At 45.5% G+C, this 18,086-nt stretch overlaps 1 protein-coding gene across 3 annotated transcripts in view; it reads left to right on the top strand.

The window, feature by feature from the left end:
• Positions 1-17,884, top strand: part of SUSD4 (sushi domain containing 4) — a 157,099-nt gene extending 139,215 nt beyond the window's left edge. For all 3 annotated transcript variants that reach the window (XM_077282202.1, XM_077282200.1, XM_077282201.1), the window contains 4 exons: positions 14,857-15,048; positions 16,287-16,431; positions 16,780-17,138; positions 17,324-17,884. In XM_077282202.1, coding sequence (XP_077138317.1) covers positions 14,857-15,048; positions 16,287-16,431; positions 16,780-17,138; positions 17,324-17,361 — 734 coding nt within the window. In that variant the 3' untranslated portion in view covers positions 17,362-17,884. The remainder of the gene's footprint in view (positions 1-14,856; positions 15,049-16,286; positions 16,432-16,779; positions 17,139-17,323) is intronic.
• Positions 17,885-18,086: the final 202 nt, after the last annotated feature.

Here is an 18,086-nt window from a genome sequence, read left to right as displayed (position 1 = left end):
TACATGTGTTGAATTTGACTGACCACACATTAAATAATGCCCATTTATCATTATTAGCAAAGGGCCTCAATTATTGTATCCCTAACGATTTTGACTTTGCCGAATTCAGGGTAGAGCTGTTTAAATCCATACGTAAAATTCATTTATTTAAACATTTCTTGAAAACACCAGAGGTACAGACTAAATTGGAAGGTGAACGTCCATGCACAGTAGGACCATTGGGCTTTATGGCGGGAGCAGGTTTTGAAGTATTAGCGGATATCCGCAATGACGCGGAATTATTACTAAGCATCACAGAAGATCCCTTAGACACTTCATCAGATTCCTCAGTGTCCGTAGCTCCGTTCACAGGAGGGGTAGCTTCTAGATACACTCACCGGCCACTTTATTAGGTACACCAGTCTAACTTCTTGTTAACACTTAATTTCTAATCAGCCAATCACATGGCGGCAACTCAGTGCATTTAGGCATGTAGACATGGTCAAGACAATCTCCTGCAGTTCAAACCGAGCATCAGTATGGGGAAGAAAGGTGATTTGAGTGCCTTTGAACGTGGCATGGTTGTTGGTGCCAGAAGGGCTGGTCTGAGTATTTCAGAAACTGCTGATCTACTGGGATTTTCACGCACAACCATCTCTAGGATTTACAGAGAATGGTCCGAAAAAGAAAAAAAATCCAGTAAGCGGCAGTTCTGTGGGCGGAAATGCCTTGTTGATGCCAGAGGTCAGAGGAGAATGGGCAGACTGGTTCGAGCTGATAGAAAGGCAACAGTGACTCAAATCGCCACCCGTTACAACCAAGGTAGGCCTAAGAGCATCTCTGAACGCACAGTGCGTCGAACTTTGAGGCAGATGGGCTACAGCAGCAGAAGACCACACCGGGTACCACTCCTTTCAGCTAAGAACAGGAAACTGAGGCTACAATTTGCACAAGCTCATCGAAATTGGACAGTAGAAGATTGGAAAAACGTTGCTTGGTCTGATGAGTCTCGATTTCTGCTGCGACATTCGGATGGTAGGGTCAGAATTTGGCGTAAACAACATGAAAGCATGGATCCATCCTGCCTTGTATGGAGCATCTTTGGGATGTGCAGCCGACAAATCTGCGGCAACTGTGTGATGCCATCATGTCAATATGGACCAAAATCTCTGAGGAATGCTTCCAGCACCTTGTTGAATCTATGCCACGAAGAATTGAGGCAGTTCTGAAGGCAAAAGGGGGTCCAACCCGTTACTAGCATGGTGTACCTAATAAAGTGGCCGGTGAGTGTATATGCCCCCCGTGTCACCAGGGAACGCCATAGATCTATTTGAAGCCCAGGTACTGAAGGACGTAGAGGCCCTTATCTATCCCAAAGCTCCATCCAACCTTACACTTGAAGAACATAAGGCCCTAAAAGAAATTAAAGGGTGGAAGGATACCATAATTCGCCCCGCGGATAAGGGGGGCAAAGCGGTTCTCATTCCCAAAGAGGCGTATATTAAAGAGTCCCTGAGGCAGTTAGAGGATAGAGCCACTTATGTCAGACTATCAAAAGATCCCACCAATAAATTCATGAACGAATTACGCTCACTACTGAGACAGGCAGTAGAGGTAGGAGTGCTATCATCAAAAGTTGCCGAAAAACTGCTGCCGGAGTTCCCTAGGAGGCCACATTGGTACTACGTCCCTAAAATTCATAAATCAGAGAGGGACCCACCGGGACGACCCATAGTCTCGGGGGTGGGATCCCTCACAGAGCCACTCTCCAAGTATGTAGATTGGCTACTTAGACCATTGCTGGTACACATTCCCTCATACATCAAAGACACGGGTTCCTTTTTGAAACAAATACAGCAGTTTACATGGCAGTCAAGCTTTAGCTTGGCATCAATTGATGTGACTAGCCTGTACACACGCATTCCACAGGAACAGGGGGTAGATTCGGTACGTCAAATTCTGAACACTACACATAAGAGTATGGGGGTTGTAGATTTTATTTGCAATAGTCTCAAATTTATTTTGACCCACAATGCATTTACATTTCTGGACCTCTGGTACCTACAGGTGGTCGGCACCGCCATGGGGACTCCGGCAGCTTGCACTTTTGCAAACCTCTATTTGGGACATTTCGAAGAACTGTATATATATTCCACCAGGAATGTGTTCTCTAAACATATAAAAATGTATTTACGCTATATCGATGATATGTTTATAGTGTGGGATGGGTCAGAGGAGAGTTTTTGCCAATTTGTCACACTATTGAACAACAATGACATGGGGATGGCTTTTACCTCAGTTTTCGGAGGGTTCCATCTCGATTTTCTGGATGTGAGCGTAGATATAGTTGATGGGGCCATTAATACGTCATTGTACCGAAAAGCTGTAGCCACAAATGCACTGTTGCACTTTGACAGTTACCATCCGTATCATACTAAACAGAGTCTCCCGTATGGACAACTAGTCAGAACTAAAAGGACTAATAACACTCATAGTGGTTTCTGCAAACAATCAAGAGAGCTAGGAGAGAGACTCAAATATAGGGGGTACCCTGATCAAATATGGCAGAATGCACATGATAAGATGGAGATACGATCTAGCCATATGGAGAACGAGAGGAGATTAGTAGGCAAAAAATTTACTTTTTGTTTCCAGTATGGTCCAATGGACAGGCAGATAAGAACAGCAATCAGAAGTAATTGGCATCTACTTGAGAGCGATAGGGACCTCACAGAGATAGTAGCCAGGGGCCCCCTGATTTCTAATAGAAGGAGCACGAGAATTAGGGATATTATAGTGCAGAATCAGGTTACAGAGGACAAATCTAAAAGCTGGCTGGAAAATAGTATCCCTCAGGGTAATTATAGATGTGGGCGCTGCACTCTATGTAAGCAACATACGATAGATAAGGTGCTACGAATTGGACCTATACAATATGAAGGAAGAGATTTGATCACGTGCCAAACTAAGTACGTAGTATATGTCCTTTGGTGCCCGTGTGGACGCTATTATATCGGTAAGACGATAAGGTGCCTGTATATAAGGATCAGGGAGCACTGTAGGTCAATTAGTACCGGGAAAGGATCACCGAGACTGATAGATCATGTCCGTGAGACCCATGATGGTAATTCAGGGATCTTGACCTTCGCCGGTATCGAGCAGGTTAGACCACCCAAAAGAGGGGGAGATCGGAATAACATACTACTGAGGCGAGAGGCGTCCTGGATCATACGCACAGGAGCTATGGGTCCGGCTGGACTCAACGACAAAGTAGACTTGTCCATATTTTTATAAACAGCATTAGTCCTTACGGGGATTTCAGGATACGCTCACAGGTCAGAATAGGCGATCCTGTAGAGATTTGATATATCTATAGAATGACATGTAGATGAATGGTATCTCTATGTCTCTATACTAATTTGTTGGACAGGGGGTTTGTTGGACAATACTTATTCCATGTTTATATCATGCCCCGCTATGCTTCTTGTTTTTCTTTCAAGTGATGTGTTCCTAAGCATTACGTGGATGTATAGCCATATTTAGGATAACTTACGGAGATAAGCGTAGCAGAACGATCGCTAGTTTTGGTAGCGCAAGCATAATAAATGATTGCTAATTATAACCAGACAATATAGGGGGCGACCACGATAAGGAGTAATTTGTACATTTATATGCATAAGGTTTGTACTAGGGTTGGTTTTGTATTACTGTTTTTAATTTTTGTATTGATTTTAAATGTGTTTATGTCTGTTGCCGAGAGTGGACGGCGTGACGCAGAGGGAGGAGCAGTGCACACGCACCTGTCTTTAGGCGTCATGTCCGTCCACTCGGTGAACCCGTAGAAGCACCTGGTCGGTGCGAAACGGCCGTCGTTCGGCTCTCACATGTCCTGTAATATACACCCCCGTGCCGTGAAGATGGACTTCCAATAAAGTTACCTGCAAAGAGATCGGTGAGTGCGGCCATCATTTCTTCTTTAGTTATACCGTTATGCAAGTTTTTTTCTGGCTGATGCACCCGAGATCAGAGGCTGATGGGCGTACCAGTCCACACTTCGGAGCTCAACCCATGAAAGCGGGCAGTGCGGGTTGCTTTTTTCTGTGCATTTGAACATTTATACAGTCACCACTAGGGGGAGCTCACTGCATGCAGATTTATACAGCCACCACTAGGGGGAGCTCACTGCATGCAGATTTATACAGTCACCACTAGACGGAGCTCATTACATACAGATTTATACAGCCACCACTAGGAGGAGCTCACTACATACAGATTTATACAGTCACCACTAGGGGGCGCTCACTACATACAGATTTACACAGCCACCACTAGGAGGAGCTCACTACATACACATTTATACAGTCACCACTAGAGGCAGCCCATTACATATATATTTATACAGCCACCACTAGAGGGAGCTCACCACATACAGTTTTATACAGTCACCAATAAGAGGAGCACACTGCATACAGATTTATACAGCCTCCAGAAGGGGGAGATCACTACATACAGATTTTTGCAGCTGCCACTAGATTGAGCTCACTACATACAGAATTATACAGCCGCCACTAGAGGGAGCTCACTACATACAGATTTATACAGCCACCACTAGGAGGAGCTCACTACATACAAATTTATACAGTTACCACTAGGGAGAGCTCACTACATACAGATTTATACAGTCACCACTAGGAGGAGCTCACTAAATACAAATTTATACAGTTACCACTAGGGAGAGCTCACTGCACACTGCAGCGCTGAAACATGCAAACATGAAACATGAAAACTGAACTGCATTACTGCACTAGAAATATGAAAAATGAGAGCGTTTAGCGCATAAAAATGGCCAATTTTATGTGTACCTGGTAGCCACTTTAGGGCATCTCTCGTATACCAGGTCCTACGCTTTCCTTTCCTCGCTGAGAATAAATGTCTCCATCTGAATGGATACCAGTGAAACCTCTTCTTAGGGTATGTGTCCACGTTCAGGATTGCTTCAGGATTTGGTCAGGATTTTATGCAGGTAAAATCCTGACCAAATCTGCACCTGAGGTCACTGGCAGGTCACCTGCGTTGTCCTTGAGTTTTTTCTGCAATGTAAGGACATGCTGCGTTCTTAAAAGATGCGCCGCATGTGAGTTTTCTCGGGTGTGCCGCATGCGTCTTTTACTGCATAGTGGAGACAGGATTTCATGAAATCCCCTCCACTATGCTGTAACATCTGGACGCTGCGTTTTTTATGCATGCTGTTCAACGCTGCGTCAAAAACTCAGTGTTTCCTGAACGTGGACACATACCCTTAGGCTATGTCTCCACGTTCAGGATGGCCGGCGGTATCGCCGCTCGGCGCTAAGCCCCGCCCCCTTTCTGGGACGCGATCATGCCGGATGTGTTAACTCTTCACATCCGGGATGATCGCTCTGTCCCATAGGGCCCTGTGATATGCCTTGCGGGGACGCTGCGTCCCCGCAAGGTGTACGGACATGCTGCGATCTGAAAAGACGCGCAGCATGTGCGTAGTCGCAGGGCCGCCGCGTGCGGGTTTCCACGCATAGTGGACACGGGATTTCATAAAATCCCCTCCACTATGCTGGAACATCTGGACGCTGCTTTTTTGACGCTGCAGCTCTGCGCAGCGTCAAAAACGCAGCGTTTCCTGACCGTGGAGACATACCCTTAGACTAACATTCTCTCTCTCTGTGGAGGGGTAATGGACCTGTTGCGTTTAAAACACCTGTGACTAAGAGGCGGAGTGCTCAGTCAGAAGGCTAAAGAATACATTTAAAAAAACTGACCGTCACATCCAAACATAGACTAAGTGTGAACAGGTGCTGAACCTACAGTCACCAACTCATATACAGTCAAGTAAATAAGGCAGCACACTGCAGCGCTGAAACATGCAAACATGAAACATGAAAACTGAACTGCATTACTGCACTAGAAATATGAAAAATGAGAGCGTTTAGCGCATAAAAATGGCCAATTTTATGTGTTGTGAATTTGGATTCTGGGCTCCCCCGGTGGCTACTGGTGGAATTGAACTGGTGTCTTCATCTTCTCTGTTCACCTGTTCCCATCAAGATGTGGGAGTCGCTATATAACCTTGCTGCTCTGTTAGTTGCTTGCCGGTCAACAATGTTATCAGAAGCCTCTCTGTGCTTGTTCCTGCTCCTAGACAACTACTAGATAAGTTGGACTCTTGTCCATGTTTGTTTTTGCATTTTTGTTCCAGTTCACAGCTGTAGTTTCGTTACTGTGTCTGGAAAGCTCTTGTGAACAGGAATTGCCACTCTGGTGTTATGAGTTAATGCCAGAGTTTTAAAGTAATTTCTGGATGGTGTTTTGATAGGGTTTTCAGCTGACCATGAAAGTGTCCTTTCTGTCTTCTGCTATGTAGTAAGTGGACCTCAAATTTGCTAAACCTATTTTCATACTACGTTTGTTATTTCATCTTAATTCACCGCCAATACATGTGGGGGGCCTCTGTCTCCTTTCGGGGTATTTCTCTAGAGGTGAGCTAGGACTAATATTTTCCTCTGCTAGCATTATTTAGTCCTCCGGCTGGTGCTGGGCATCTAGAATCAACGTAGGCATGCTACCCGGCCACTGCTAGTTGTGCGTTAGGTTTAGTTCATGGTCAGCTCAGTTCCCATCTTCCAAGAGCTAGTTCCTATATATGCTGATGCTATGTTCTCTTGCCATTGAGAACATGACAGTTTGACCGGCCCACTAAAGGGTTAAAATCCTTGGCTGAGAAAGGAGAGAAATAAGAAGTCTGCTGAGATTTTTTTTTTTTTTTTTTTTCCTTCTAATCTTTGAATGGCTCTGTGTCCACCTGTTTGTAATGGATCTTCAGAGTGTAACTGCAGGTTTGAATAATCTCGCCACGAAGGTACAAAATTTGCAAGACTTTGTTTGTCATGCACCTGTATCTGAGCCGAGAATTCCTTTGCCGGAATTTTTCTCGGGGAATAGATCTGGGTTTCAGAATTTTCGAAATAATTGCAAATTATTTTTGTCCCTGAAATTTCGCTCTGCCGGAGACCCTGCACAGCAGGTCAGGATTGTGATTTCCTTGCTCCGGGGCGAACCTCAAGACTGGGCTTTCTCATTGACACCAGGGGATCCTGCGTTGCTCAATGTGGATGCGTTTTTTCTGGCCTTGGGGTTGCTTTATGACGAACCTCATTTGGAGCTTCAGGCAGAAAAAACTTTGATGTCCCTATCTCAGGGGCAAGATGAAGCGGAAATTTACTGCCAAAGATTCCGTAAATGGTCTGTGCTTACTCAGTGGAATGAGTGCGCCCTGGCGGCGACTTTCAGAGAGGGTCTCTCTGATGCCATTAAGGATGTTATGGTGGGGTTCCCTGTGCCTGCGGGTCTGAATGAGTCCATGACAATGGCTATTCAGATCGATAGGCGTTTGCGGGAGCGCAAACCAGTGCACCATCTGGCGGTGTCCACTGAGAAGTCGCCAGAGAGTATGCAGTGTGATAGAATTCTGTCCCGAAGCGAGCGGCAGAATTTTAGACGGAAAAATGGGTTGTGTTTCTATTGTGGTGATTCTACTCATGTTATATCAGCATGCTCTAAGCGCACTAAAAAGCTTGATAAATCTGTTTCCATTTGCACCTTACCGTCTAAGTTTATTCTATCTGTGACCCTGATTTGCTCTTTGTCATCTATTACCACGGACGCCTATGTCGACTCTGGCGCCGCTTTGAGTCTTATGGATTGGTCCTTTGCCAAACGCTGTGGGTATGATTTAGAGCCTTTGGAGACTCCTATTCCTCTGAAGGGGATTGACTCCACCCCATTGGCTAATAATAAACCACAATACTGGACACAAGTAACTATGCGTATTAATCCGGATCACCAGGAGATTATTCGCTTTCTGGTGCTGTATAATCTACATGATGATTTGGTGCTAGGATTGCCTTGGCTGCAATCTCACAACCCAGTCCTCGACTGGAGAGCTATGTCTGTGTTGAGCTGGGGATGTAAGGGGGCTCATGGGGATGTACCTGTGGTTTCCATTTCATCATCTATTCCCTCTGAAATTCCTGAGTTCCTGTCTGACTATCGTGACGTCTTTGAAGAATCCAAGCTTGGTTCGTTACCTCCGCACCGAGAGTGCGATTGTGCCATAGATTTAATCCCGGTAGTAAATACCCAAAGGGTCGTTTGTTTAATCTGTCTGTGCCTGAACACGCGGCTATGCGAGAATATATAAAGGAGTCCTTGGAAAAGGGACATATTCGTCCATCGTCATCTCCCTTAGGAGCCGGTTTTTTCTTTGTGTCAAAAAAAGACGGCTCTTTGAGACCATGTATCGATTATCGGCTTTTGAACAAAATCACTGTTAAATATCAATACCCATTGCCGTTGCTGACTGATTTGTTTGCTCGCATAAAGGGGGCCAAGTGGTTCTCTAAGATTGACCTTCGTGGGGCGTATAATTTGGTGCGAATCAGGCAGGGGGATGAGTGGAAGACCGCATTTAATACGCCCGAGGGCCACTTTGAGTATTTAGTGATGCCTTTTGGTCTTTCAAATGCTCCGTCAGTTTTCCAGTCCTTTATGCATGATATTTTTCGCGATTATTTGGATAAATTTATGATTGTGTATCTGGATGATATTCTGATTTTTTCGGATGACTGGGACTCTCATGTCCAGCAAGTCAGGAGGGTTTTCCAGGTTTTGCGGTCTAATTCTTTGTGTGTGAAGGGTTCTAAGTGTGTTTTTGGGGTACAGAGGATTTCCTTTTTGGGATATATTTTTTCTCCCTCTTCCATTGAAATGGATCCTGTCAAGGTTCAAGCTATTTGTGATTGGACGCAGCCCTCTTCTCTTAAGAGTCTTCAGAAATTTTTGGGCTTTGCTAACTTTTATCGTCGATTTATTGCTGGTTTTTCGGATATTGCTAAGCCATTGACTGATTTGACTAAGAAGGGTGCTGATGTTGCTGATTGGTCCCCTGACGCTGTGGAGGCCTTTCGGGAGCTTAAGCGCCGTTTTTCCTCTGCCCCTGTGTTGCGTCAGCCTGATGTTGCTCTACCTTTTCAGGTTGAGGTCGACGCTTCTGAGATCGGAGCTGGGGCAGTGTTGTCGCAGAAAAGTTCTGACTGCTCCGTGATGAGGCCTTGTGCCTTCTTTTCCCGTAAATTTTCGCCCGCTGAGCGGAATTATGATGTTGGGAATCGGGAGCTTTTGGCCATGAAGTGGGCTTTTGAGGAGTGGCGCCATTGGCTTGAGGGGGCCAGACATCAGGTGGTGGTATTGACTGACCACAAAAATTTGATTTATCTTGAGACCGCCAGGCGCCTGAATCCTAGACAGGCGCGCTGGTCATTATTTTTCTCTCGGTTTAATTTTGTGGTGTCATACCTACCGGGTTCTAAGAATGTTAAGGCGGATGCCTTTTCTAGGAGTTTGGAGCCTGACTCGCCTGGTAACTCTGAGCCCACAGGTATCCTTAAGGATGGAGTGGTATTGTCAGCCGTTTCTCCAGACCTGCGGCGGGCCTTGCAGGAGTTTCAGGCGGATAGACCGGATCGTTGCCCACCTGATAAACTGTTTGTTCCTGATGATTGGACCAGTAGAGTCATCTCTGAGGTTCATTCTTCTGCGTTGGCAGGTCATCCTGGCATTTTTGGTACCAGGGATTTGGTGGCAAGGTCCTTCTGGTGGCCTTCCCTGTCACGAGATGTGCGAGGCTTTGTGCAGTCTTGTGACGTTTGTGCTCGGGCCAAGCCTTGTTGTTCTCGGGCTAGTGGATTATTGTTGCCCTTGCCTATTCCTAAGAGGCCTTGGACGCACATCTCGATGGATTTTATTTCAGATCTGCCTGTTTCTCAGAAGATGTCTGTCATCTGGGTGGTGTGTGACCGTTTCTCTAAGATGGTCCATTTGGTTCCTCTGCCCAAGTTGCCTTCTTCTTCCGAGTTGGTTCCTCTGTTTTTTCAAAATGTTGTTCGTTTGCATGGTATTCCTGAGAATATCATTTCTGACAGAGGGACCCAATTCGTGTCTAGATTTTGGCGGGCATTCTGTGCTAGGATGGGCATAGATTTATCTTTTTCGTCCGCTTTCCATCCTCAGACGAATGGCCAGACCGAGCGGACTAATCAGACCCTGGAGACATATCTGAGGTGTTTTGTGTCTGCTGACCAGGATGATTGGGTTGCTTTTTTGCCATTGGCAGAGTTCGCTCTCAATAATCGGGCCAGCTCTGCCACTTTGGTGTCCCCGTTTTTCTGTAATTCGGGGTTTCATCCTCGATTTTCCTCTGGTCAGGTGGAATCTTCGGATTGTCCTGGAGTGGATGCTGTGGTGGAGAGATTGCATCAGATCTGGGGGCAGGTGGTGGACAATTTGAGGTTGTCCCAGGAGAAGACTCAGCTTTTTGCCAACCGCCACCGTCGTGTTGGTCCTCGGCTTTGTGTTGGGGATTTGGTGTGGTTGTCTTCTCGTTTTGTCCCTATGAGGGTCTCTTCTCCTAAGTTTAAGCCTCGGTTCATCGGCCCGTATAAGATATTGGAGATTCTTAACCCTGTTTCCTTCCGTTTGGACCTCCCTGCATCCTTTTCTATTCATAACGTTTTTCATCAGTCATTATTGCGCAGGTATGAGGTACCGGTTGTGCCTTCCGTTGAGCCTCCTGCTCCGGTGTTGGTTGAGGGTGAGTTGGAGTACGTTGTGGAGAAAATCTTAGACTCTCGTGTTTCCAGACGGAGACTCCAGTATCTGGTCAAGTGGAAGGGATACGGCCAGGAGGATAATTCTTGGGTGAATGCATCTGATGTTCATGCCTCTGATTTGGTTCGTGCCTTTCATAGGGCCCATCCTGATCGCCCTGGTGGTTCTGGTGAGGGTTCGGTGCCCCCTCCTTGAGGGGGGGGTACTGTTGTGAATTTGGATTCTGGGCTCCCCCGGTGGCTACTGGTGGAATTGAACTGGTGTCTTCATCTTCTCTGTTCACCTGTTCCCATCAAGATGTGGGAGTCGCTATATAACCTTGCTGCTCTGTTAGTTGCTTGCCGGTCAACAATGTTATCAGAAGCCTCTCTGTGCTTGTTCCTGCTCCTAGACAACTACTAGATAAGTTGGACTCTTGTCCATGTTTGTTTTTGCATTTTTGTTCCAGTTCACAGCTGTAGTTTCGTTACTGTGTCTGGAAAGCTCTTGTGAACAGGAATTGCCACTCTGGTGTTATGAGTTAATGCCAGAGTTTTAAAGTAATTTCTGGATGGTGTTTTGATAGGGTTTTCAGCTGACCATGAAAGTGTCCTTTCTGTCTTCTGCTATGTAGTAAGTGGACCTCAAATTTGCTAAACCTATTTTCATACTACGTTTGTTATTTCATCTTAATTCACCGCCAATACATGTGGGGGGCCTCTGTCTCCTTTCGGGGTATTTCTCTAGAGGTGAGCTAGGACTAATATTTTCCTCTGCTAGCATTATTTAGTCCTCCGGCTGGTGCTGGGCATCTAGAATCAACGTAGGCATGCTACCCGGCCACTGCTAGTTGTGCGTTAGGTTTAGTTCATGGTCAGCTCAGTTCCCATCTTCCAAGAGCTAGTTCCTATATATGCTGATGCTATGTTCTCTTGCCATTGAGAACATGACATTTATGTGTACCTGGTAGCCACTTTAGGGCATCTCTCGTATACCAGGTCCTACGCTTTCCTTTCCTCGCTGAGAATAAACGTCTCCATCTGAATGGGTACTGTGAAACCTCTTCTTAGACTAACATTCTCTCTCTCTGTGGAGTTAGTGACTAGGTTCAGCACCTGTTCACACTTAGTCTATGTTTGGATGTGACGGTCAGTTTTTTGAAAAATATACAGATTTATACAGCCACCACTAGAGGGAGCTCACTACATACAGATTTATAGTCACCACTAGGGGGAGCTCACTACATACATATTTATACAGTCACCACTAGGAGGAGCTCACTACATACAGATTTATACAGCCACCACTAGGAGGAGCTCACTACATACAGATTTATACAGTCACCACTAGGGGGAGCTCACTACATAGAGACTTATACAGCCACCACTAGAGGGAAATCGATACATACAGATTTTTGCAGCTGTCACTAGACGGCGCTCACTACATACATCTTTATTGACATGTAGCTAAAGAGAGAGATGAGTGCATGTCACAATTCTCCTCCCATAACAGAGTAAATTATAATGCTGTGGCATACAATTACAGCCAGTTTGCAACAGCACAAAAATTGCAAACCTCAAACAAGTATAATTGGGCCAGTCTGAAAAACTACATATAGGATACATATAATAGGGCCAGCCTTAACCAGTGCAACTATAGCATCGCAGTTGTGAGGGCAGAAGATGATTCATGGCTTTTCATGTCATCTCCCAGTGACGTGTTCTTCTTCCTGCGCAGAATGCAATACATCGCTGTCTGTGTGATACACTATAGGGCGATTAGTGCTGTGTGGGGGGTGATGGAGCCGTCTGTCAGTCACTGGGTTTCTTGGCAGCAGGTTTCTTGGAGTCTCAAGTTCACACGTCTTGAGTTGCGGAGGGTCCTCATGTTGTGGGATCGGGGAGGTGCTGCGGAGCGGAGGGGAAGGTGCTGCAGACGCCAGCTCTGGTCACGGCCACGTCACTAATCTGGAGATCATTAATACACAGCGAGATGCAATGTTTTTGCTTCTGATTCTAGAAGGACGGGAAACGGGAATTTATTATTTAGGGAAAATGTTCACAGACGACACAAACATTTCTGTTGGTCATTTAAGCGATTTCCATCTGCGATAAGAAGTGCGGCCACCTCTGCTCATTTTAGGAATCATTGGGGTGTCCTATTTTACATGTCTTTGCTATCATAAAAACACATCAGACAACAAAAAACAGTAGGATGCTAAAAGAAAGGTATCAAAACCCATATTTAAATGTCCTATTAAGGGGGATCCAACATTCAGGACCCATATCTATAAGAGCAAAGAGGATCTACTGAGGAGGACCTTGCGTGTATTGTCCATTGGTTTCAGTACGAGCTGTGTAATTCCTCGTTTATCCTGTGGGGGCGCTGTAGGAATATTGAACACTTACTGCCTGGTTCCTTCACAGATCGCAGGTGATCACTGGGGGTCCTAGTAGCAGGATAAGCTTATCATTGGAGATCATTCTGACAAACTAGGTGTCACAGGTTTACAGTGACAGAGAGGAGCCAGAAGACCACTGTGTCTGAATTCTCCTACTTCTGTACTGATTAGAAGCACTTCACCTTCATAATAAACAGTGTAGGTTTCTTTTAGCAGTGCAGGGGTTAATCTGCTCAGTTGAGAGCTCCTGGAAGCTTTCCTGCATTAAGGCTCTCAGCTGTTCACTGTTAGTCACTCCCATCTCCTATATACTGTATTCTGGGCTCTGGCTAGCACTCATTGTCAGTGCTAGTTTATGCTGCCTAGTTAGGGGAAGGTGGTTTGTGGTTGCTATTGGAGAAGGTGGTTGTTGCATTTATCTGTGACTATTGCTAGGTTTTGGGTGTGTGCTAATTCCCACCCTTCTCCTACTTTTTTGTTTAACCCCATCCTCCACTCCCAGGTGTTTACCTCTGTTGTTTGTGTGAGTATATTTGTATGATTTTTATTTTTCTTTATCCCTATTCGTATTGCCTTGTTAGTCTGGTTGGTGTATTACGGTTGCACTACTACTCCTCTCTTCCCTGGGTGGGGGAAGGGTACAGACTGAGGGTGGATTCAGGAGCTAAGACAAGGTATGTGGCCCTGGCATCTTCACCATTAGAAGTAATCCGGGGAACAGGGCGAGCAAGAGTGCCCCTAGCGTTAGGGACAGGGAAGGAGCCCATGGTCCCGGGACACCCAACAATAGAGTCATAACACTAGGATTATCCAATGTAGAGAGCCTAAAGTCTAGGACCCTGCGTAAGTTTTATCTAGATAATCTATTGTAGTTTTTTGGAGATGAAGAATACCCTACATTATCAGATGCTATCTGTCTTGAGAATATCTCACGTTTGGGACTCCTAAAGATCACCTAGTAATCTGTTAGGGTGTCAAGTAATAGATTTAATTCTCCTGCAGCGCCACCACAGGGTAAATAAGGCATTACAACGTCTCCAATGTAATTATATAATGCATGAACTTGCCGAGTCCTCCAGAGAGGGAGACGCTGTATGTAGCCACTTTGTAGCCTGGCTTTTCAATGGAGGTTCTGACCCAGAGATCCTCCTATATTAAAGCCAAATTCCCTATCAGGGTATTTGCAACCCAAACTCTTTAATATATTCTGGTGCTTTTTTGTCACGTTGGTTAAGGTTGTCACAGTACCCTTCTTGCCAGTAAATGCTTTACTCGTTTAACTGGTTTTAAAGCGATAGTCTCCTTAAAACAAATTGTTTGTGGTGGGTATCACCACTAAGAGACATTATGAGGTTATCCTGAAAGAAAATTAAAGGGGTAGCTCATATTGTGCAGAGGAAAGCCTACTGGCGATTAGGTGGTGGTACACAGCACCTATCCTAATTAGTAAGAAATTTTAGGAGGTACAAGGTTATAAGTAAAGGAGGGGTGGACCCATTAGGACACCACCAGTCCATGTGGACGTTACAGAAGGAGATGCTTCACTCAGTCGCTCCTCTTTGGACTCTCTCTCCACTCTGCCATGTCAGGTTCTTTCTATGACCTATTGTGAAAAAATCTTCGGTACTACTACACTGCGCCCACTGAAATCAATGACCACCCATGGACGAACACAACTTTCTAAAATGGACTAAAAGCGTACTGGGTCCTGTCTATGAATTTTTGGCCAATACCCTAAAAGTCAAATGGTCGGTCCACAACTTGATCTTGATGTTAAATTTGCTTCTGTTTTCTTTTAGTTTGCCCCCTTCCTCCGATGGTGGCACATGGAGATTACATTTGTCACCCTCAGCCCTGTGAACGGTACATACATGGGACTGTGATTGAGTTTTACTGTGACCCTGGGTACATTCTGTCCAACGATTACAAGTACTTCACGTGCCAGTCTGGAGAGTGGTTCCCATCGTCTCCGCTCTACTGTGAGAAGACGGGTAAGTCGTCACTCCCTGACATATTGGATGTATATGGTGCTTCTTATAGGTTCAGATCTATTACCTTCATTAATGTCCCACTGCACTATAATATGGACTTATGCCAATGTCCCTGGCATCAGATCACTAGTGATTTGGAATATGTGGCACCTCAACGAGCCTTTAGTCATAGGAATGCACCACCAGCCATAACAATAAAACCACTGACAGGTGAAGTGAGAACATGTGGTGAGAATGGCGACTGTCAGGGGTGAGATATATAAAGGAACGAACAGACAGTTATAAAAGATGATGTTTTCGAAGCTGAAAATAAGCAAACGTAAGGTTCCACGTGATTGTGACGAGGGCTAAGTTGTGATGGATAGCGACTTGGAGAATCTCCAAACTGAGAGTCTTACGAGGTGTTTCCGGTATACATCAGGTCTTATGGTCGTTCCTAGTACCGTGTAAGTCTTGGGGGTATTCCAGTCATACGGCAGGTCTTGTGGGGTGGTCCTGGTATGTGAGGGTTAGTACCTACCAAAAGTGGTCCAAGGAAGGACAACTGGTTAATGCCCATGCTGACCTTGTCTACTGCCTACTTAGTAGTGGACCGTGGAGCCAAAGAAGAAAAGAACATGTTGGCCTGGTCTGAGGAATCAGGTGGGCATCCTGAAACGCATGGGTCACTTACCTGGGGAAGAGATAGCACTATGGGAAAAAGACAAGCCAGTGTGAGGGGTAAATTTTCTACTGGTATTCTTGGGTCTTGGCACTGTATGGATATAACACTACCACCTACCTAAACATTGTGCAGATCATGTGCCCACATGAGGACCCTTTTCAGCAGATATCAGTTGGTCAGTAATGGTCTGAGATCAAGGTGACGGCTTGTATCCAAATCCCTAAATCTGCATCCGATCAATCATCTGTGGGACCTGTTGGGAAAACAAGTCAAATTCATAGAGGCCACAATGAGAAATGCACAGGACAAGGTTCCACTGCTATTATTGTGCCAGATCCCACCCAACCCCTCAGAGATCTGTGCAGTCCGGGCTTCTATGGGCAGTGATGTCCTAGTGACGTGAGGAACCTATATAACATTGGGCAGGTGGTTTTATTGTTATGGCTGATGTGTCTCCTGGCTCATACATGACTGATATTCCCCATTTCTTTTACGCTTTCCAGCTTTCAAAGATCTTCACAAAAATTATAATTATTGATCTTTTTTTACACTTTTTTTTTTTTACTTTGAGTAGAAAAATCCTGGCCTAACAGCCAAGAGACGATGCTGACAACATGGAAGATTGTGGCTTTCACCGCAAGCAGCGTCCTCCTGGTCCTTCTGTTTGTCATCATCGCCAGAAGTTTCCAGACCAAGTTCAAGACACATTTCCTCCCGAGGTGCGAACCCGGCACCACACTGTGAGGTTTCTGTATGGGTGATGCGGCAATGATGGAGGCCGATATCTTACACATCGGACATATGTTTAATGATTTACAAAAATTTCTACCAGCATCGTGCACAAAGCACTAAAAAGAGCTGGAGCGGCGTAGGTCCTACACAGACCGGCTCTTCTTTGTGCATTGTGGACAGTCAGAAGTGATATCAATTTTATAGGTTCAAGACTGGTGTATAACACCTATTCCTGCCCCAAAAATGTAGTAGCTAGATCAATGGATGGATGGATAGTTCTGCTATATTGATTCTGTAGCTAAACTATCCAATATCTGTTTCACTCCTCCCTCTAGAAGTCCCCAGGACAGCTCGGCAGAGCCGGACTTTGTGGTGGTGGACGGCGTCCTGGTTATGCTTCCTTCCTATGATGAAGCGGTCAGCAGCGGCGTGAACGTCACCCCTCCTGGCTATATGTCCTCTGCTGGCCAGAGGAGTCCGTCTCACACAGAAGAATCCCACCCTCCCGCCTATCCTGGTAACCCCAACACGGACAGTTTATGCGAGGAGTCGGAGACCTTCGACAGCTTGTTGGAATCCCCCGACCTTCATCACACGTTACAGTCTTCTTCCATGACACACATGAGGACGCCGGGCACACAGAACATGAACAGCGAAACGGCGACCACAAGTCCGAGCATCGACATTGCAGACGGTAAGAAAAGCAAGCTGCGCAGGAGGTAAAGTCTGCCGTCTCTCTTGTGCGTTTCACCCGTAACCGTCTTTCACCGGATTACCGCTCATTATTTGAAATACATTTTATACCTAGATCTTCTAATAGATAAGATCTGACCACCGCGCCCATCATCTCAATAACAATGTCTGTTTTCCTCCTAACAGAAATCCCACTGATGGACGAAGAGGAGGTGGAGACATAAGGACGGCATTAACGACAGTATCTTGACTCTTGTTTTCCATCGTGTTGATTTCTCCTAATCTTAGCTCGGATATTTTGGTAACTATTTCTTCCATTAAATTTGCAATAATACGAGACGTGAATCGAGACCTCGAGGAAAAAAAAAACCACATAATGGATTCCAAAACTGGATGGGCCAAAGATTGGAGACGGGACACTTTCCCGATGCTCATGAGGACTGTTTTCTACTTCCATTTCACCAAGGAACTTATGTAGTGAATGTGTTCCCCTGATGTACGGAGATAAAGGCAATAAGGATCTGTCTGAAACCAACATCGTCCTTTCCATACTTGGTTCTTTAGAGCAGATACAGGGATACAAATAGAGTTTTTACCATGTAGATTCAAAGTGACGGAGACCTTGATATAGTGCACCGGTACCTGTAACTACATATGTGCCTTCCCCCCACCAATCCCCTGCAACCAAATCATCAGATCTGCTCAATGCCGTTGTCACTTTGCAAATAAACACTGAAATGGGATGACACCAGGTCACTGCGCCGGCGTCCTCTCGGGAGCAGGGTTTCTTGGATCTTGGCCATAGGTTTACCCTCGAGATACCCAGGATGTATTATTTTAGTCCAGGGCAGGTGTCATTACCAAACACATCAGGGCCGGTCATCCAGGTGCATCTCACAAAATTATAATATCGGATGAGAGCCAAGAGTGCTTCGCAGAACAAAGGTAC

The sequence above is a fragment of the Ranitomeya variabilis genome, chromosome 2 (assembly GCF_051348905.1).
Source record: "Ranitomeya variabilis isolate aRanVar5 chromosome 2, aRanVar5.hap1, whole genome shotgun sequence".
Lineage (NCBI taxonomy): Eukaryota > Metazoa > Chordata > Amphibia > Anura > Dendrobatidae > Ranitomeya > Ranitomeya variabilis.
This window is presented reverse-complemented; position numbering and strand designations above follow the sequence as displayed.